The sequence below is a fragment of the Acanthochromis polyacanthus genome, chromosome 4 (genome assembly GCF_021347895.1).
Source record: "Acanthochromis polyacanthus isolate Apoly-LR-REF ecotype Palm Island chromosome 4, KAUST_Apoly_ChrSc, whole genome shotgun sequence".
In the NCBI taxonomy this organism is placed as follows: Eukaryota; Metazoa; Chordata; class Actinopteri; family Pomacentridae; genus Acanthochromis; species Acanthochromis polyacanthus.
This window is the reverse complement of record NC_067116.1, coordinates 36763958-36785192: the sequence shown is the minus strand read 5'-3', so window position 1 is coordinate 36785192 and position 21235 is coordinate 36763958. Positions and strand designations below refer to the sequence as shown.

Genomic DNA, 21235 nt, shown 5'->3' with positions numbered 1-21235 from the left:
CTGTATCATATGTCACACCACACGTGGTTTTATTTGATTTATTTATTCGAAAGTTCAGTTTTTAAAATGTTAGCTGGGCAACACTGATAAAATCAGCAGACCTGATTTGTGCAGCTTTTAAAAACAGAGTGATCACTCGAATTAAAGCCTTGGAATGTATATAAAGTAATCAATGCATAACAACCTCAAAGGTATAAAGTACAGCAGGAAGTAACATTGCATTAAGACCTAAAACAAGTACCACAGTGAGTGGGAAAGTGTATTACACAATGTAAACAAGCCTTTTAGTTCCAGTTGACACAACGCCACTATTTGAACAGCAACATATAATGGGGTTTTATCCATCGTAGCTGCTGCACCAGGCAAATGCATTTCTAAACATACGAAGCCAAGGTGAAGGTGTGAGAGAAGGCCTGAGGTCTCTGGGGGCCCAGGGCCACTGCCAGCCCAGAGTGCAGCGCTCCGGATGGGGCATCATGGCCAGATGCCTCCCATTCGTGGAGCAGAGCCCCGCGACGCCCAGCGGAGAGCCATTGGGGTTCAGAGGATACTCTTCAGTGGGGTGACCCTGGTCGTCAAGGTAACGGATCGGAGCGAACCCTCCAGAAATAATCCGGTCTTGGGCCTGGGAGCTACGAAATTGCATCAGACCTGCCAGGGAGTGAGCAAAGTTAGAGGAAAATCAATAATAAACACAGCTGCCGATTACAGAACACACTGCCCTGTGACTTGTGACTCAGCAGAATAAATCGGTGCTGTGTAACGTTAAAACTTTCACAGTGATTAACCTCAGAATGCTCAGTCACGGTTCAGTGATGCATTCCACATTAGGTAAAATATTAGCTGATGGTTTGTGGACTCGATGCACACACTGTGATGTCTGAAATTTCCGACCATTTAAGAGCTGCTACATCCTGACTTTACCTTCTCCATGTGCAACCCAGGCTCCCAGAGCAGAGCCCTGCATGCCTCTGAGCCAGATGGACGGAGATTCCTGGATCCCAACGCTGACAAACCGGGACTCAAACCTGCCAGACTTATTATGAGTCAGCACCACTTCAGATTCTGGGGAAAAATACAAAGAAAAGAACAAAAGTAAAACAAAAACCATCAGACTCAGAACCTATTGTAAACATCTTATATGTGTGTTTCTGTTACACTCTCATTTTTTCTGCCTGTTTGCTGTCACTACTTGCTCATCTTACCTGCTCCATCCTCGCCCTCGCCCACCCAGCCCAGCAGGGCGAGCAGCTGGCAGCCGTTACAGACGCCAAGACTCAACGCGTCCAACCGACGAAAGAAGTGAGCAAATTCAGCCTTGGCCCTGTGGTTGTATGAGACAGTAGCAGCCCAGCCTTCATGACAGAAACATCATGTTAGACAACAGCAGTTGCACCTCAAACAGTCCATGGGTGAAAGCATGCTTGTTTAATTGCCTTTAGCTGATCCCAGGACGTCTGCGTAGCTGAATCCACCGACAAACACAACTGCCTTAAATGGGTCCAGGCTCACGCAGCCCGAGCACAAGTCATGCATGGTGATGTCCCAAACCTGCATACACAATAAGAGGGTTAAATAATGAACATAAGAAATGTTGCTTCGATCAACAAACATCCTTTTCATGCGGCTCTCACTAATGACCTCAAAGCCGGCCATATGCAGAGACACAGACATCTCTCGATCTCCGTTGCTGCCCTCCTCTCTGATCACAGCAACATGCGGCGTCTTTCCAACTGAAAGAGTAAAACATATCACAGAGATTAGCAAGTGACACGAAAAAGACTGACAAACATCACAATACTATAAAATACCACTGCGTCCTAAAGATGTCACTGTAATGAATACATGCGTTTCTAACTGCTAATCAAACAAAAGTGCAGTTTACGGACAAGTGATTTAATCCTCTGAACCCCAAAACCTGGCAGTAGGTTTTTAAAGGAACTTTATCTTTTTAAAAATTGCCAAACCTACACCATTTATTAGATCTGGAAGCTGGAAAAACAGAAAAAAATGTCAGGAATTCAACTTTCCCACTGTCCTTTAACTTATCATGTGCGACTTTGTTTTATCTGGAAAATGATCCAAAAAGAAGCTTAAAATTGTGATATTTTGTCAAAATATCTTTATTCTAAATATCTGTTAAAATTTGTCAAAAATAAACAGCTCTCTTGGTTTCTCATCAAACCCTGTAAAAAAGAAAAAATGTGCTCTACAGAGCAATCAAGAAACCATGACTGACTGCTGCAAATAAAAGTCAAATGACAAAAAAATCTGGGACTTCTCAGCTGGACTGCAGGCTGTGTTGGCACAGAAAGGATAGGAGACAAGTATGGAGACAAATTCAAAATGGAATATGTATAGCATGTAGAACTTATTGTCTAGTACTGGTAAAAGCTGTTTTACATACAAGTTCCAGCTTTGTTTTTGCAATTTTTGGAAAATAAATAGTCAAAGATGTTCAGCTTTTCTTTTGTCTTATGATTTGTGACGTTATACCTTTTTGATACAGAGCAAGTTACAGTTTTGAGTTCTCTCTACCACTAGGATATATTGCAGTTAAAAATGAGGCCACAGTGAGTAAAAATGTGACAGGAGCGAAAAAGCGGCAAGAAACTGTTTGGAGTTCAGAGGGTTAATTAAAAGATGACTTCATGTTGACAATATCCATTAGCTGTAATTCTAGAATGCACAAAATCTTTCAAAATAGTAAAAATCCTATTAGGTCTTACTAGGCTGCCTGATGATGGGCATTTCAGAGGGGTCAAAGGTCAGTTTGAAGAACGGCTGAGTCCTCCGGGATAGACCCGCCTCTTCCTGTTTAACACAGAGCTCATTGGCTTGGAGGCGCTCCAGCTGGAAGCTAGTTTCCTCCCACAGAGCTCTGAGGTCAGGCAGCGACTCTCTCAGCACCTCCTGTCCATCCACACGGATGCTAACCTGGAAGACAAGTGATGGAAACAGAAGACAGCGGTCATTATAGAGGAAGAGGAAGCTTTTGAGGCAAAGTCCAAGCCAAGGCTGACAGCTCACCATCGCCTCTGGTCCAAAGCCACATGTCCTGCCGATATGACGACACTGAACGCCTGCATCGCTGTATCTCTGACATACAGTTTCCAAATCAGAGTGCGAAACCTCCAGAACCAAACCAAGCTCCTCGCTGAACAACAGCTCCATGACTGCACAGATGACAAAACATGATTCCAACCAGTTTATAAGCTGTATTGGTAAATTACAGGAAAACTAAAACAAATGATGCATCGACTCGCTAACCTCCAGTTCCTTCTGATGACAACTCAACGTCAATCCCACGGTTTCCTGCAAACGCCATCTCTAGCAAGCAAGAAATGAGGCCTCCATCGCTGATATCGTGTCCTGCACTCAGCAGACGATCTGATAACAGAAAAAATATTCTTCCTCAAGTTTTAAACAAAACCCTAAAGAGTGAAACCACTAGGTGGCGGTCTGAGCACAGTACAAAGCTGTTGCTGTGCACCGAGAAAAGTTTGTTCACAGATTGAGTCACAGTAAACAATGATGAACTTTTTTTCCTTCTGCGGCAGGTAAGTTTCCCGCGAGTGCAAACTGACCGCGTATGAGCTCCTGAGTGGTGTTGAAGCAGGCAGTCAATAGTTGCGGCTGGTCCAGGTCAGGAGAGCAGTCTCCCAGCTGGCTGTAGCACTGAGCCAGGGCAGAACCTCCTAGACGGTGACGGCCCGGACTGAGAGGAACCCACAACAACACGCCTGCAGACAGAGGACAGAAGGTCAGATTAGGCCGTCTGTTACTGAGTGTGTGGCGCGAGTTTGAGAGTGAGATGTGTGTAACGTGGGCGAGAGCAGCTGAACAATGAGGATACTGAAACTCTGTGAATCCTGCTTCTGCCATCAGTAACTGGAAACTATGACAGCCAAACATACACGGGTTTATTAATCACAGGCAATGTTTATGCGCTGTGTCATACCTTTGCCATCCGGATCCTCGAGATCGGGCGTCACCGTTGCAGTGATGTCAGGACAAACAGCATACACAGAAATAACCAAAGCGCCTGAAACAGAAGCAGAGCAAAAGCAACTTTTAACTAAAACTCTAGAAAGTGATTCAGTGTACTTGTTACCACCACTTAAAAAATGTAAAATTCCAATTTAACTCATATAGGAAGACCTTTTATTCTGCAAACTTGTTTTGATGAGCTCTGCTGACAAAGCTAATTACTCTAACTTATCATTGTGTGTAGATTAAAAGAGAAATTTCTGCTTTAAGTGATTTGAAACTAAATTCAAGTTGTGGTAAATTAATGAAACTGGCTTGATAATTACACTTTTCTTCACCTTGCTTTTCTTTAAAAACTTGTGTTTATGCAACCAATTATTAAGTAATTGGTAATTTAAAATGACATTGATTGTAGAAGAAAAACTAATTTCAAAAACTCAATATAGTTTGTTGTTTGAACTTAATTTAATTAGAATTTGTCCTAACTCAAAAATAATGATGCATAACTTATTTGTTTTTAGAGTGCACACATTGTACCTGGAGCTTTGACCGTCTCTTTCCCGACTCTGGCAGCCATACTCAGAGAGTCTTTGCCCCCGTCGATGGCCACCCCCAGCTGGCCCATGACCTCACACATGGCTTTGCAGGCGTCCCACAGAGACGCCCCCTCACCAGGCAGCTTGGCAGCCCACATCCAGTTACCGCTACACTTCACATCCTGAAAAAACAGCAACATATATCAGCGGCAATCTACACCAGTTCTAACCTAAAGAGGATCAGGGTTACAGAGTTGTCATTTTATCATGTATATGTCATCAATTGGAGAGGATCGGCATATTTTTGTTTGTTATTGTAGATATTTTTTGTTTGTGTTGGATTTTATTTTTGTCCCCACAGGCTCCATGATCTGCTCACCTTCAGTGCTGTGACTCTGGCAAACACCAGATTGGTCAGAGCCTCTCCGACTGCCATGCGAGCCCCCGCTGCAGGGCAGACCAGACCTTTAATTGGCTGCTCCCCGATGGCCGTCGCTGCTCCCTCCAGGCTAAATGGCGACAGAGCAACAACAGCCACATCGGCCAATGGGGTGTGAAGAGGGCCGACACACTGTTGCTGGGCAACCAGCCCAGTGACAGACCGGTCCACCTGACGGAGGGGAGGCAGTGAAACCACGGACAGTCACAAAGTGTCTGCACAGATTAAGCTGTAAAGACAGAGACATGGAAGACGGGGATGTGACACACACCTTGTTGGTCAAGTAGCGTTTGGACGCCACAGCAGGCAAACGTAAAACTCTGAGGAGAGCATCTTTGACTGTCAGTCCAGCAGGAAGACTCAGAGGCTGATGTTTCGGGGGAAGTCGCTCCAGCTTAAACTCTTTCTGCGGCATTTTCCCCAGAACCCACTCCAGCTGCAGGTCGACAGGGTAACGCTCCCCACCTGCCTGGTCACCACTGCCTCCCTCATCATCCACCAGCACAATCTGTGTGAGAAATTAGACTGAAATCAACACACTGGACTCTTATTCAGGGCAACACTTGAGGTTCTCTTTTTAGTATGACGCAACCACTGATCACTGAAGTGGTTTGATTAGCAGAGTGGATGTGCCTTTATCGGCTGAAACATGCCTTTCCGTCTCCTGTGATCTTTCCCACAAAGTCAACAGGACACTTCTCCCTCTTACAGACTATCTCCAGGAAGTGCCTGTCTGATGGACGCAGCAGCAGAGCGTTGCTCTCCTGATACTCGGCTCCCCACAGCTCCAGCACACTCAGCGTGGGGTCACCTTTCTACACAGCAGAGACACAGAGGGAAAGCAAACAGTAGCAATTGATCTTATGAGTTGTAAAAGGAAATAAGAACAAAAAGCTGATCTGTGTTTGTGATTACCTTGAATTTACTGCAGTAGATCACAGCTCCAGCTGGCTCACTGAGCTCCTTGAGCACATTACCTAGAAATGAGAATGTGGCTCAATACTGTAACTTTGCTCTCATTTCTGAGCTTTATATAGATCCTTAAAAAAAGCCACAGTTTTTGTACCGTTTCCTCCTGCCCCCTGGTCATGTATACTGCAGATCGGGTTCCCGCTGCTTCTTTCCAAACAGGCCCTGAGAGCTCGATTCATCTTCTGCTCCATCTCAGGATCTCCTCTCTGCACGGCACCCAGATCCCGGTCGCTGCAGTTGTCCCCCTGCACCTAAAAGCCAAAATATATTTAAATACACATCTGCACTTGCTGAGATCACCGCTAGTCTCAGTCTGATTTTCTGCAGAGCCCATACTTGAACCGAAGAGGCCGCTCCTCCTCCTACACCGATCCTGTACACCGGTCCTCCGATCTTCACCACCTCCATCCCTGATCGAAGAGCACAGCAGAGGAGCAGGAAGACACTGACTCACTGATCGATACATGTGTAAATATAGCTTCGGAATTGATTAAACTCATTTCTCGCGCTACGTTAAAGCATTACCAGGCTCTGCTTCTTCTTTCTTCACATGCGTATCTTCAATAGAACCGAGACCACCGCTGAACATGATCGGCTTGATCCACTCCCGTCGCTCCCCATTGGCGAGGCACATACCGAAGGAACGAGCAAAACCTAGAGGAGGGCAGAAGCATTTTTAAAGTTAAACTTCTACAGAAGTGTAATATTACTTCACTACTTCAGAATTACTTCTTACTTTTCTCTTCTGGTCTCATTTTAGCTTTTTTTATTTACATGTTCAGTAATGTGTCATACTTATGTCTTATTGCCTTTCAATGAGCCAATGCATTTATTCGTATTGCATGTAATTTTGCTTTCTGAGCAACATCTGGCATGAAAATTTCCTTTGGGGTTAATAGTTTAATCTTATGAATACGCAGACTTACAGAAAATAGACTAGAATAATTCATAAGTGACTGATTGCTGCGTTTAACAGGCTACAGTTTTACAGATGCAGCAATTTGTTTTTTCCTTTCCCTCGTTTCGCACTTCATTTATTCCAACTAAACAGCCTCAGGAAAACATTTTAATAACACATTCTGGTTTTGTTTACCTCTGCAAAACAATTTCCGACGATAATTAATTAAATATTTAATTTTCATGCCTGTGTGGATGTTCAAGAATTAACTGTGAAATATACTTTAGTGATGCTTCAGTGCATGGAGTGGTGGATTTTCACACCTGACAGGACAGGCTCTCCAAACTTGTTGCCGTAGTCCGAAGCTCCATCGCTGGCCTCGATGGCAACCTGCAGCGGAGGAGCGAAGCTGGACGGATACTCCCAACCCTCGCCTTCAGACTCCCAGGGCAGAACGTAACCTGGAGAGGACAGAGAGAGACGATGTGTCAAATCAATATCCGTGCTGCACAGTCCAAGTTGCTTTTCTACATCTCTATTACCAACTGTGACTCATCACTCAGGGCTTATTTCTGGAGCCAATTTTTATTTTCCTTTTACAAACTCCACAGAATTTGTAGACATCTCTTCTCTTTTCACTGTTATTCTGATGCTACCTACATGTGTCTTACATTTGGACCCTTGCAACTGGGATCTTTGTCACCGGGTCACTATTCTCACATTATTTTCTAACGCAAAACAGTCTGGCTGCACCTCAGTATGCTGTCGCTATAGGGCAAAAAGCAAAAAAATAACGCTCCGGCTTAATTGTATTTCTTTAAACCAGGGATAACTAAGTGGCAGTCCGCGGTCCAGATCCAGACCCAGACGCCATCTTATACATACGCGGACCTGTAATCAGTAAATTGTAACAGGATTTTAATTTTGAAAAGTTGCTTCTATTTTACTGGCGCAACTTTTCCAGCGTTTCCAGCATTGGTTATCTGCTCAGGAAACACGAGTTCAACCGTGCCATGTGACGCTACTCAGCCAACGAAGTCTCTGTCAGAAGACAGCTGAGAGGCGACAGACAGATGACAGGAGGGCAGACGAACAAGAAAAATAAATACAGTGACATGGAGAGGAGGAAGCTTTCTCAACTATGAGCACAATCCAAACTAGATATTGTTCCAGATTCACCAATGAGCTCTTTAAAAATGTGTTTGAGAATGACCCTGACATTCAAAATACTGGCAGCTGCAGCTCAGTTCTACTATGTTCCACTATGTTGAACAGCATAGAAAAAACCCTCAATGACTTTGTTTCAACTTGAAATTTGATGACTTTTCCATGCTTTATACTGTACAATTCCAACTTACAGTCTACAGTACACCGTTTTCCTTCAAAAATGCATTTTAAGCTACTGTCTGTACATTTCTGGTTCTTTCTTAAGATACAGAAGTACTCTCTCTTGTTAAACAAATAATGTTTACACCTATGCAGTGCCTTTAGCAGCAATAAAAGTGATAATAAACTTCAACTTTAGTAAAGAAAACAGTTCTAACATGTGATGCAATAAAAACGAGCAGCGACCTCTGATTAAATACAGTCTTTCTGCCTTCTGAAGAGGGAAAAACCAGACATTCACGAAGTGTGTGATGCAGGACAGGTTACTTCTTCATGTAAAATTAGATTTCTGGTTGCTGAATTTTTAAGGCTCAATGGAAGTAGAGCTGCGGGTTAAAGATGCTATAGATTATATCATGATGGGTCGACAGAGGCTTCTTGCAAGGGAACATGTACACTCACTTGTGGTTTCCTTCTCTAGCTTATATATCTGTCAATATTCATCTTTAATTTTGGCAACTTATATGAGGTGATAGCCCATTCAACTACGATCAAGCTGATATATACTTTCCTATGGTTCTGCTCATTCTGTGGGATTTCACACACTGATTTAACATGAAAAAAATTGGTAAATTTTCACATTTAATAGGGACACTTATCTAAAAGGGGGTTTTAAAAAGTGACTGGAAAATATTCTAATGCAGTGCCAGCTACTTGTGAATATTTGAAGTATTACAGAAAAGCATGTAAGTTTATGAGGTAAAGCAATAATAAAGAAGGTGTTTAACTTTGGTGACAAAACACCTCACTGTTTTTTTTCCCATTAATTATGACAAAAAAAAAGTTTTCAACAATCACCTGAGATATAAATGTAACCAGAACAAAATGAGTTGCGAGTTTGAAAATTGACTTGGTGTTTTAAAATAGCCATATGGTGTATAGCAGAGTAACATCACTAGTGGTGGAGCCTTTCCCCGCTGTCGCTAGATGTTACAGAGTACAATATTTTCCTTTACATCTATCAATAATACCAACAAAGCTGGTTCATGCAAGATTTTTCCACAGAATATGATCACATGTGACAAGATTGAAGTATCTGTGCAACATGGTCATCCTACAACATACAGACTTGTTGCGGTGGACTGTGTTACCATGTTACAGGGTATGTCACAAAGCATGCAGCCAAGGGATGGCTTACCAATGACACAGGCCAGCTGTTTATGGTATTTTACTAGTAGTGGTAGCTAGTTAGATTTAGTCACTAAATAGTCAACTATTTCTTCTAATATATGTGATACCAGGTCCATTAATGATACACAGACATAGTATGTCACGTTTTGTGTACGTCACGCTCTGTAGCTTTCCAGATGTTACAGAACCAGCTTGGAATCATGTCATGAGTTAGTGTGTACTATTGATTAGTACTCACAAAAAGGTATTGTCTTCAGCACTGCAAGTAGTATCTTTAGTTTCAGCAAATGCCTCTTATGTCTCAGTCCCAATATGTCACGTTTTTGTGTACGTCACATTTTTAGTGTTTTCCATATTGGACCTGATTTAAAAACACAAGTATTAAGCTCTGAAACTTCACTGGATAATACCCCAGACAACACCCTTTAAAATGGTATATAACATTAAATATTTCAAGGTACTTCATTTTTCACCCTCTGGTGGCCAGAATCTGTATGCGTTCCCATGCTACAAGCCCAGATCATCCTCAGAGACTGGAAGAAACCTGGAGAACCGTCTTTTCACAAGTGGACAACTGCACCTCAGCAGTATCCAGATGTAAATGAGCTAGTACCAGATGTATTTTTGTTCTATTTACTTTACTGTTCAGGCAGCTTATTCATTTTTTGTACTGCCTTCCATAATAGGCTGAGATGCAAACCACCTCTGAGAGTGATGGACTCTTCTTGGTTGTGGGTGGGAGGGTGGGATGTGGGTGTTTGGGTGTTGATGGTTTGTATATCGATTCTAAAAATCACAAAAATAATAAAAACTACAAGTCATAGATTCTTTTCACAGTGCAGGTCCATAGTGTCTGACCTGGTATGTGCAGGTTTCCGAAACAGTATCCTGCAGTCCCAGCGATGACGTGGCCTCCTTGACCAGCGCTCTGCACGTCTCTAATTCGACCTCCGGTTCCTGTGGTGGCACCACTGAATGGCGCTACACCTAAAAGGTCCATGCAGATACGACTGAAAATCACTGCTTACTAAAAAAACAAATGCTTATGCTTAAGTGCGTGGAGTGTTGCTTGTGTCCTGACCAGTCGGGAAGTTGTGAGTCTCAGCAGTGAAGATGACGTGTCGCAGTGAACGGCGTGTCTCGTACGCGCTTACTCGGGACGGGTTTTTCGGATAAATACACTCGACCTCCAAGCCTTTGATGCCACTGGACGCACACACACATTTCACAGTGAGTCAGTTTGGGTGGAAACACACTCACAGCATCTGTGGTTGCTGCGCCGTTTCCAGAACTACCTGCTGTTGTCGCAGAACTTGATGACGTTGTTCTGGTTGCTGTGCCGCTGCGTGTCCATTATGAGGCTGAAAAGAGTCTCCTTCTGCTCCTGCCCGTCGATTATCATCCGCCCCCGGAAGAACCAGTGACGGCTGTGCTCGCTGGGATACCGAGGTGCAAAAGAAAGAATTGGAGAATAAAAAACCTCCAGAAGCCAAAACTACGGAGGCACAGGACACAAAGCAGTCCTGCTAGTCTAATCATTGCAGACAAACCCCCACCTGTTGGACTGGGCCAGGTCAAAACACTCCACACTGGTGGGGTTCCTTTCAATCCTCTGGAACATTGATGTGTAGTAGTCCAGATCCCAGGAGTCAAAGGCCAAACCTGCGTCAAGCACAAAACACAACATCCTGAATATCAGAACAATCGACCGCAAGGCAGGTGGAAAAGATTCAACCGTCATGTGTGATCTTTCAAACAGCAATGTACATAATGATGCAACAAAAACACACCTGAATTCCCCAAGAACCCAGAAATCCAGCAACTATTTGAGACAGTTTCAATTGCAAACAGTTAATTAGACAATTTCCACAGCACTTCACCTTCACAACGACTGTTCTGATGAATTAATAATTATGAAAACTACACACCACCTAGAATAATTAGCGTCCCGTCTATTAAACAACACGTTGAGCTTAACCGGGGAGGCACAACAGTGAGTGCACGATAAAGGCTTTAAGCAGCTATAGTCTCAGTAAATTCCACATACACCACTTCTTAATTATCGCCTCAATTCGCCAGATGAGCATGGCAGAGCCTGCAAAGTATGTGCAGAAATTATTCTCATCTGTCTGAGCCGCTTGTGAATATTAATGAAGCTGGGTGAATAAGCAGAGCGTGAACATAAGTACGCACACCACGTTCTGTCACTGTGGCTACCGAAACCTGCTTCACAGAAAAAGAAGAACTAACCACAGTCGCTGAACACACACCGTCACGAGCAACAAATTAAATGCATTTTTTCCCAAATACTTAATGAGAGGATTCGTTGCTTTCCATTGCAATAAGAAGTCCTGCACCTCTACGGAAACCAGAACTAGGAGGAGAAAGAACTCAAAATTCTGTTTTATGCAGTAAGACACAGGTGTAGCAGCAAAAATCACAACTAGCGAAGACAAAACTTAAATGTTTTTGTTGTTTTGTTTGGAGCAAACAGCATATTTTTGGTCATTTTTATTTGAATGTGAGGGATTCTAATGAAATGTCATTATTTCAAGTTTAGATTTGGTTGATTGAACATAAGAAATGGCACAGATGAGTAGTTTAAGGACTGCTGGAAACCTGACAGTCATTTCTGTTTTTAGGATTTCAGCTGGCTGTGATAAATGGTTTAACTTTTTGAAGATGACACCTTTCAAACCTGTCGGTGGGTTTCAGGGTTCAGAGATTTTCAGCGTGGTGTGTTTTCCATCCAGAAATTGTGGGAAACCTGAGCTCCCTGCAGCTCTCCAAAAAAGCTGATTTTTACATGAATCATTTAAATGTTTAGTTATTGAGTCTGAATGAAAGTCTGAAAGAATGGATCAGACATTTTTCTCACTTTTAATAGGATTTTTAGTTATTGTTTATACAGCTCAGAGTTGAGTTCGGCACCATCTCCAGGACAGCGATGTCTCATAAAGCTGCAGATTCTCTAGCTGTAGCTGCACAGCTGGGGCTGCTTTTATCAATGGACAAATGGAGATATTTAAAAGGTGAAAACAGCAGGTTAAAGCAGAGAGCGCAGGAACACCACTAGTTTCCTGAGCTGCATAGTTTTTCAGGACATAATGTTGTCTTCCTGCCTCCATCTTCGCAAGGAAGTCCAACCTCACACATGCAAACAAACTGGAATGAAAATGTTGGTGAATGATTTGATCAGCCCACAAGTATGCCTGGATTTCTGTGCTCAACTGCAGTCAGAACACAAAAGAAACAATACAAATTTGTGTAAAAAATTTGCCTTGTTTAAAAAAGCAGCAGGGAGCTAGCGCTAAATTGCACCACTAAATGCCATTTGCAAGCGGTTGCTGAATCTCAACAATGGAGGCAAAGACAGTAAGACACATGGAGGCTCAGTAATGTCAAATGAAGTCTGGGTTTGGGACATTTTACAGAGTAGTGTACAGAAAAAGTGATCTTCTACATGTTTATGTTTTTCATGTTTTTAAGCTGAATCATTCATAACTTAATTCATAACTTCCATGTTTTGCACACCACTGTTCAAAAGTTTGGCATCACCCAGGCAATTTCATGTTTTCCATGAAAATTCACACTTTTATTCATGTGTTAACATAATTGCACAAAGGTTTTCTAATCATCAATGAGCCTTTCAACACCATTAGCTAACACAGTGTAGCATTAAAACACAGGAGTGATGGTTGCTGAAATGTTCCTCTGTACCCCTATGGAGATATTCCATTAAAAATCAGCTGTTTCCAGCTAGAATAGTCATTTACCACATTAACGATGTCTACACTGGATTTCTGATTCATTTAATGCTATCTTCATTGAAAAAATAAATACTGTTCTTTCAAAAATATGGACATTTCTAAATGACCCCAAACTTTTAAACAGCAGTGAATGCACACAAACTAATAGTAGTAATATCAATGTCTGGGTGAGAGGAAGGGATTGGAACAGAAGTGAGACTTTGCCAATATTGTATGAACTTATATGTGTGGGAAGAAACTGATTTGCTTTTCTCTGCATAGACGACTAACGTACATGTTTTTTCATTAACAAATGATCTTAATAATGTCCCTTCTGTGAGTAGCAGCACTTCTCACCATTATCTGACATGTTTTTAGACTGAACTTTTAGAAAATATTTACCATTTTCACGATAAAATGCATGCCCTAATTGAGTCAGTCCAAAAGCAGATCTCATGCCAGTGTTCTCACACTCAGATTTGGCTCATTTTTACTGCATCAGCCACCTGTGAATTTAAAATCTTGGCTGCAAATAATAACGTATTCGGTTTTTGACCTCATTCAACCAGTCAAAAGCTGATCCTATTTTGGGTTTCATCACATTAAACACAAACATGCACGAGTGAGATAATGAGCGGCATCACTGCTGTCCTGTGACTTCAAGCAGTTAAGTAATAATGTCATGCATCATGTGACATCACGACGTCCACCAACACGCACGGTCTACTCACAGTTTCCTGCAAGACTGGAAGGAAGCATGAAGGAAAGAAAAGGTCACAGGACGTTAAATCCAATAAGGGTCTGAGTCAGAGGAGTAAAAGCAGAGGCGGAGAGGAGCTGAAGAGTCTCACCGAGTTCGTCGTTCGCCTTCTCCAGGGCTGCGCGACCTTTTCCCAGGATGTCCACCTCGAACACCGACTGCGGTTTGGTTTCCACGGCGAATGAGGTGATGGGACGCTGATAGATGCACTCGGTCATGCTGTCGTACAGACACTCGATCAGCTTCTTCACGTCTTCGTTGAGCTCGGTGAGGCTTTCTCCATCCTTGGGCTGCAGAGGAGACGGACGGAAAACATCAGGGTTTAGTAAAATAAAGTGCCAAACAGCCTCGAATCGTAGCGTTTGTGTGTTTGTTCCAACCTTGATGAGAAACCGGCGAGACAGTTCGACTCGTGTGACGTGAGCGAGGCCGACGCTCCGGCAGATGGACACGGCGTTAGTGGACCAGGCGGTGGAGAAATTCAACCTAAAAATGCAACGACATACAGGAAACGCTTTGAAGGAATGGTCTTTTTCGTGTTGGGTTTCTCCGATATCACAAATCTTCTAGTTAATGATTATCTGAAAGTATTCAATGTTTTTTTTCCACGAATTAATTACAATGCAAACCATGTTCACCCACAGTCTGTTTAAATTTATCCACATTTTCTACTCCTGGACGCAGTGAACATCTGCCTACCTCAATAGACCTTCAGCATAGAAATATCTGTTTTTATGTGCTACAGGGAGTCATAAACCACATCTTGGCCAGCATCCTTGTACTCATCCTTGTGCGTCCTTTCCTAGATTGAACATTTTATCTACCTGGAGATTGCATCCACATATTTTCCTTTCACTCTGCTGGAACCAGCTTGAATCCGATTCATTTCTGGCATGTTTTGGCATTTTCTGAGTCTTTCAGAACATGAGACCTCCACAGGCTTGCTTAGAAATATACATTATCAGGCCAGGATGAATATTTGTGCTCTAGTGGACTTGAGTTATTGAGCACAAAACTATTCCTGGATGACAAACCTTTAACATTTCGAACATATTCTCCAAAATTAGTTCACACTGAAAGCTTTTAGAGAATCATATTTCAATTAGGGGACTTTCGCGGCACAAAAAAACAAATCAAGGCAGAAAATTCAGCTCCAAGAATGTCCAGTTATCCAGTATCTGCTGCCTCCTTCTATAGCGACTGATGCAGAACAGGATCCAGGAGTTATTAAACCATATTGCATGTTCAGATTCAGTGCAGCGTTGCCAATGACGCACTTCATGAGATTAAAGTAGCGGTTTTATCGTCTCCAAGAGCTGCTGAAATTCACCATCGCTTACACAGAGGACAAATCTTTGATTCTGATGATCCAACATCCCAAAATATGCACATTTAGTTGGAACAGTTTCATTGGCTGCAGTAGGTTTATTTACTTTTTTCGTAAAACTTATTTTTTGCCTGTATTATAGTGCACAGCGGAGAGAGAGACAGAAGAAGAGTGGGGGAAAGACATGCAGTAAATGACCATGGTCGAACCCATGAACGCTGTCATTTTCAGCCCTTGTTTATTGGTCGCCCGTTCAACTTTTTGAGCTACAGGGTGCCTGGATGCAATAGTTTTTAATTTACTTGCGTCCATGTGATGACATGTGCAGTGGGAATAGGTCTTTAGACTTCAGGGTGGGAATGAAAACTGCAGCCTCTAGAGCTGGTGCTTCAGACTTCTTGTCTTAGTTGTCTTGAGTACGTTCCAATACACGTCCTACCATGCCATATAGGATGCCAGAAAAAGATTCTTCATGACATTCAAACTGCTGCGTATCGAGTCAACTGGGAAAATGGAGGCTGCTGCAGCACCTGGAATGCTTCGGATCTCTGAGGCAGAGTTTCATAAGATCTTAGATGATCGGGCAAAAAAAGGTCACTGCACTAGAGCTAGAAAAGGTTGGCTTCTAAGTGAGAGAGAGAGTACTTGCAAAAGCTACTCAAAACTTACTGAGCTGAAGCAAAACAACAGATGGCTGATATTTATGTAGATCTCTATAAAAAAAAAAAAGAGAAGATGTACAGAGATGCTTGCCTCGAAACTGAATAACTGGAAGCATCTCTGAAAAGGACGAGACGAAGGAGGCTGAGATCTGCCTCATGCAAAAGGTGGAAGAAACCTCCAAAATGAAAGCTGCACTGGCCAACGCAAAACAGCAGCTAGACAACCAAAGACCACAAAAACAGCTACAACAGGACATGAAGGGGGCTGAAGTAAAGGCTCAGGACGACCGGGACAACGAAAGAGACCAGTGGCACCATGGAAGATCCCACCGTTTTAAAACTACAAGTCGTCTCAAGTGGGCAGTCAAAGAGGAGGAAAGGGAAAAAAAAAACACGTGAGTTGAAGGACGACTTGTGCAATTACAAAACCGGATATAGATGATATGAAAAACAAATCCGTAAAGAAGAGAATTCATCACTTCTAAGATAATGTAATATAAAATAAAAACCTTGCAATGTAAATTTTCTTGTTTTACCTCTCACAATGACTAATTAAATCTATGTGGAATTAATACAGAAAAAAATGTGCATTCTTCATAAACATGTTCTTCACACGTTTTCTGTGTTCAAGTTCTGAGGTTAACAACATTCAATATAATATTAAACACATTGAGAACAGGAAGCTGGAGTTGTTTTAGCAGTTCTAGTGCAGTCGCATTTTGTTTTTTTTTATGTAGCGGTTTATGTTTTCATGTATTTCTGCAAGTTATCTGCCAACATTATATACTTTACCAATAAACAAAGAAGCCTCTGTGTCTTTCTTTTATTTGCAAATATCAACAGTTGTTCATCTGATCTACATCAAATGAGGCTGAACTTGTTTGGCTAAGAAGAGGACATTATTTAGGATGTTGTTGGTGTCCTCAGCAGAACTTTGGCTGAATGTGGACAGAGTTAAGTTCCCATTCCACATCAGAACGAGTGAATCTCTGAATGAATTGATTAGTTATCAGTATTGTGAGTTTTTCAGGCCTTTCATCTGCCATTATAAATGAACTGTACTGCTCCATGAACACGAGGGAGGGTTCTTGTTTGGTGCAGACCAACGCAAAGCAATACATCCAAATTTTTAGATTTCATGCAGAGAAAAAAAACGACAATTTCAACTAAAGTTGTGACCCATATCGCAACATCTGTCAAAATACCCTTCAGCTCTAACTGAAACCAGTAGAGTTACCTTGGTCCGATCTCCACCAGCTTCTCCCCGCTACCTTCTGTGAGGGTTGGGTTCCCAGACAGCGGCTCAGCCTTCAGAGGAGGACGAAACAACCAGAGCAGAACCTCCCTCTGGTCGAGGTCGAGATGCTCACAGCCTGCAGTCAAGATCAGGAAGAAACACCAACGTGGCAAAGAGGATGAAAGTCAAACTGAAGCAGGATGTGGCAGACTAACAGAAAACCTCAGTTCATCACAATTCTCTTGCTGTCCACTGAATCCACATCTTCATCATAAATTGACAAGCTGTTCCATTCTCACCTGTCAGTTCCACGTTGTAGCACAGCTCGGTAGTGATCGACAGATGCGGGTAGAGCTTGGCTGCCCTCTGTAAGGCCCGCCCATCCACAGCTTCATTACTGTAGAACCGCACCACAGGCATGACTGATGGAGTCGGACAAATAAATCCAGGTTAAAGACGGACAGCCTCGCCTTCACAAAATCAATCACAGGACACCTGAGATGATGAATTTTAGCTGCCATTCGTCGATAAAATTGGTGAACTCTTTTACAGGCTGCATTCTGTGAGGTAATCGATCACTGAATTGGAGGCCAAAGACACTATTACTGTCATATCTTTTCACTGAGGCTGACCTTTGTCTTCTGATCAGTTCAGGTCAAGACATCAGGTCAAGTCATCAATGATTAACCAGCAAGATCAATCTGACTGAGATCAGCTCTTTAACCCTCCTGTTCTCCTCATTTATAGGCACCAAAAAATACTGTTTCCTTGTCTGAAAAAAAATGCAAAAATTCAGCAAAGAAAATCCCCAAATTTCTGAAAATTTGCAAAACCTTCAGGAAGAAAATTCCAATAATTCCTTAAAAGTTTCTCCTAAAAGTTTTATTTTAAACAAATCCCCCAAATTTGGCAAGGAAATTTTTGCAAATATTTTCAAAAAAAATGCGTCAAAACCTTCCAAAAAAATCCTCAAAATATCTAAAGTGATTACATATATCAGAAAAATATCTAATATTCTCTTAAGGATACTGACATAGAAATCAACCAAAATCCAGCAAAATTTGCTGGATTTTGGTTGATTTTTATGTCAATGTTCTAAAGAAACATTTTTAACATTTCTTTTTTTTTCCCCACCAAAAAATGTTCAAAGATTTCCCTAAAAAAGATCAAGACCAGGAAAGCCGCAGGTCCTGATGGAATCGGCTCCAGACTCCTCAGAGACTGTGCAGACCAGGTCTGTCAGGTGCTGCTCCGTATCTTCAAACTGAGCCTGAGTCTGGAGAGGGTTCCTGTGTTGTGGAAGACTTCCTGCCTGGTTCCTGTCTCAAAGACCAGGAACCCCAGGGAGCCAAACCACTTCAGACCTGTGGCCCTCACTTCTCATCTGCTGAAGACGATGGAGAGGATCATCCTCAGGAACCTCCGCCCCCTGGTGAGCCCTAATCTGAACCCACTGCAGTTTGCTTACCAACCGAAAATTGGAGTAGATGATGCAGTTGTCTACCTGCTGCACAGATCGCTGACTCACCTGGAGGGCACTGGCAGCACTGTGAGGGTCATGTTCTTTCAACACAATCCAGCCTTCCCTGCTCAGGGTGAACCTTGAGGGAGCGGGAGTAGACTGTCACCTGGCTGCTTGGATCATCGACTACCTCACCAACAGACCACAGTACGTGAGGCTTCAGGACTGTGTGTCTGATGTAGTAGTCAGCAGCATGGGGGCCCCACAGGGGACAGTGCTCTCTCCCTTTCTCTTCATCCTGTACACATCGGACTTCCACTACAACTCTGGGAGCTGTCACATCCAGAAATTCTACAGCCATTGTTGGGTGTGTCTAATGGGGACGAGCTGGAGTACAGGACCGTCATCTCTGACTTTGTCGATTGGTGTGAGCGAAACCATCTGCAGCTCAACACCAGTTAGACGAAGGAGATGACCATCGACTACCACAGGAGGAGGACACATCGGACTGCACCGGTGAAAATCCGGGGTTTGGACATTGAGATAGTGGACTCATACAAATACCTGGGTGGTCACCTTAACAACAAACTGGACTGGTCACACAACACAGAGGTCCTGTACAAGAAGGGCCAAAGTCGTCTCAACCTGCTGAGGAGACTGAGGTCCTTTGGAGTGTGCAGGACTCTGCTTCGGACATTCTATGACTCCGTGGTAGCGTCTGTTATTTTCTATGCAGTGGTCTGCTGGGGAGCAGGGAGCACTGAAAGGGACAGAAAGAGACTGAACAGACTGGTCAGGAGGGCCGGTTCTGTGCTGGACTGTTTCCTGAACTCCATAGAGGAGGTGGGTGAGAGGAGGATGTTGGCAAAGCTCACATCCATTAGGGACAACCCTCTCACCCACTGCATGACACTGTGATGTCCCACAAGAGCTTTTTCAGCAGTAGACTGAGACACCTAACCTGCAAGACGGAGCGCTATCGCAAGTCATTCATTCCATCTGCTATAAGATTTTATAACATCAGCATCACTGGCTGATGTTAAAACAAAACTGGACTCTATCACATTGGCTTTTATCACATAATCTGCAGTTCTTGTATTATTTGAGTCTTCTTGTACTTCACATCATTCCATAAGCCACTTTTTTCCATTCTACACTCCTGAAAACATTGTGATTGTTATTACGATCATCATTATATTGTTGTTTATTGTTGCTCTACTGTATGGTACATGCTGCTGTAACATGGGAAATTTCCCTAGACAAGGGGAGTAATACAGGATTATCTTAGCTTATCTTATCTTAAAATGTTAAAAATGTGGACATCAGAAGTTTCACTGTGAAAATATAATTTTTCTTCCCCATATTCTCAAACTTTAAAACTGATCAATTCTGACGACACGAGAGTTAAGATCAGGCAAGTTACTAAAACATCCTTTTCAATTGTTCTTGACAGTAAGTCCTGGGAATGGAAAACACTACAACTACTTACTTTTTTTTTTTGGCAAATATAGATCCTTAAATCCAATACTAATTTGACTTTTTTGTACTTCCTGTACTTTGTATGGACTAAACTGACTCTTAAAATTTTTAAAAGAAGCCTTCATTTATTTTCATTGCTTAAAAGTTTTGTTTTCTACAGTATTTTAACTCAATGAATGAACATTACCTTCAGAAATCACAGCATTCATCATGTAAAGTGCCCATAATTTTATGAAATCACAGTAAAACTCTGGCATACTTTTGTGAGGTTGTGGTTACATTTTAAGATGAATTCATTCACTCACTCACTCACTCACTCACTCACTCAGCCCCATTGATTATGTGCATATTGTAGGTCAGGAGCTTTCTGTTAACCACATGGAGCAACACAGCACACACCTCTTCACCAACACTCATTATGATAACACTGATGTTACCAACTAGCATGTTGTTTCAAGAAACAACAACAGAAGCACACAACTTCTTAACTAGTCAAAAAAAAGTCACACAGCAGGACATTAATATACGTTCACGGTGTGTTGGCATTAACTTTGTTTTCCATGCTGTTTCCTCAATTTGCTGTGTGGAAGCTAAACGGCTAAAAGTTAGCAGAAAGCTCGTTAGCTCACTTACATGCAGCAGTTTCAGCGTTTCGCTTTTAGTTAGGGGTGAAAAGTTGAGGTTCTGCTGAGGTTGTGGAAGTCCTGGAGAAAGTTCTGATCCCCTGGGACGGACTGGAGGAGGTCTAATTGGAGGAGCTGAGCGGACAAACCATATATATCTATGGGACAAACAGGGAGGATGGACCTCTGCTCACATGTGAGCTGCTGCAGCTGCACCACGCATGCGCAAAAGGGGCAGTATGGAAAGACCTTGAATGAATGAATGTAGTTGCAACATGTTCAACATCTAATCTGTGCTGTCTCAGTTTCTAGGAGGGCATATTTCTGCCTATTAATAAGGCCCCAGACTTTTGCATTTACATGCTACCATGCTGTTATGCATTTAAAAATATTTACATTTGAAAGGCAACAGGCAAGTGCTTGGGGGTCAAAATTAAATGCACACCAACTATTTTAACCGAGTTTAAAGTATCTTTTACATAATATGTTCCATGTTTCTCCGTAATCTACTACAGTAGCAGTCATTCTCTGGGACTGACTGCATTTTCAGCACTTCTTTCTTGTATTTCAAGTCATGTTAATAC

General features: G+C 42.5%; 1 protein-coding gene across 1 annotated transcript; it reads right to left on the bottom strand.

Moving 5' to 3' along the window:
* Positions 1-24: 24 nt before the first annotated feature.
* On the bottom strand, positions 25-20912 carry pfas (phosphoribosylformylglycinamidine synthase). The gene is made up of 28 exons (XM_051947228.1): positions 20662-20912; positions 17387-17509; positions 17088-17223; positions 14242-14347; positions 13953-14151; positions 10909-11014; positions 10648-10788; positions 10434-10558; positions 10211-10339; positions 7159-7296; positions 6463-6591; positions 6274-6347; positions 6032-6188; positions 5881-5942; positions 5619-5780; positions 5237-5473; positions 4906-5136; positions 4528-4708; positions 3962-4045; positions 3588-3743; positions 3271-3390; positions 3031-3176; positions 2730-2937; positions 1642-1733; positions 1437-1551; positions 1206-1355; positions 925-1065; positions 25-651 (listed from the first exon to the last, which is right to left on the bottom strand). The coding sequence occupies exons 2-28, from the start codon at positions 17505-17507 to the stop codon at positions 338-340; spliced, it is 3960 nt and encodes a 1319-aa protein (XP_051803188.1). The 5' UTR covers positions 17508-17509; positions 20662-20912; the 3' UTR covers positions 25-337.
* Positions 20913-21235: the final 323 nt, after the last annotated feature.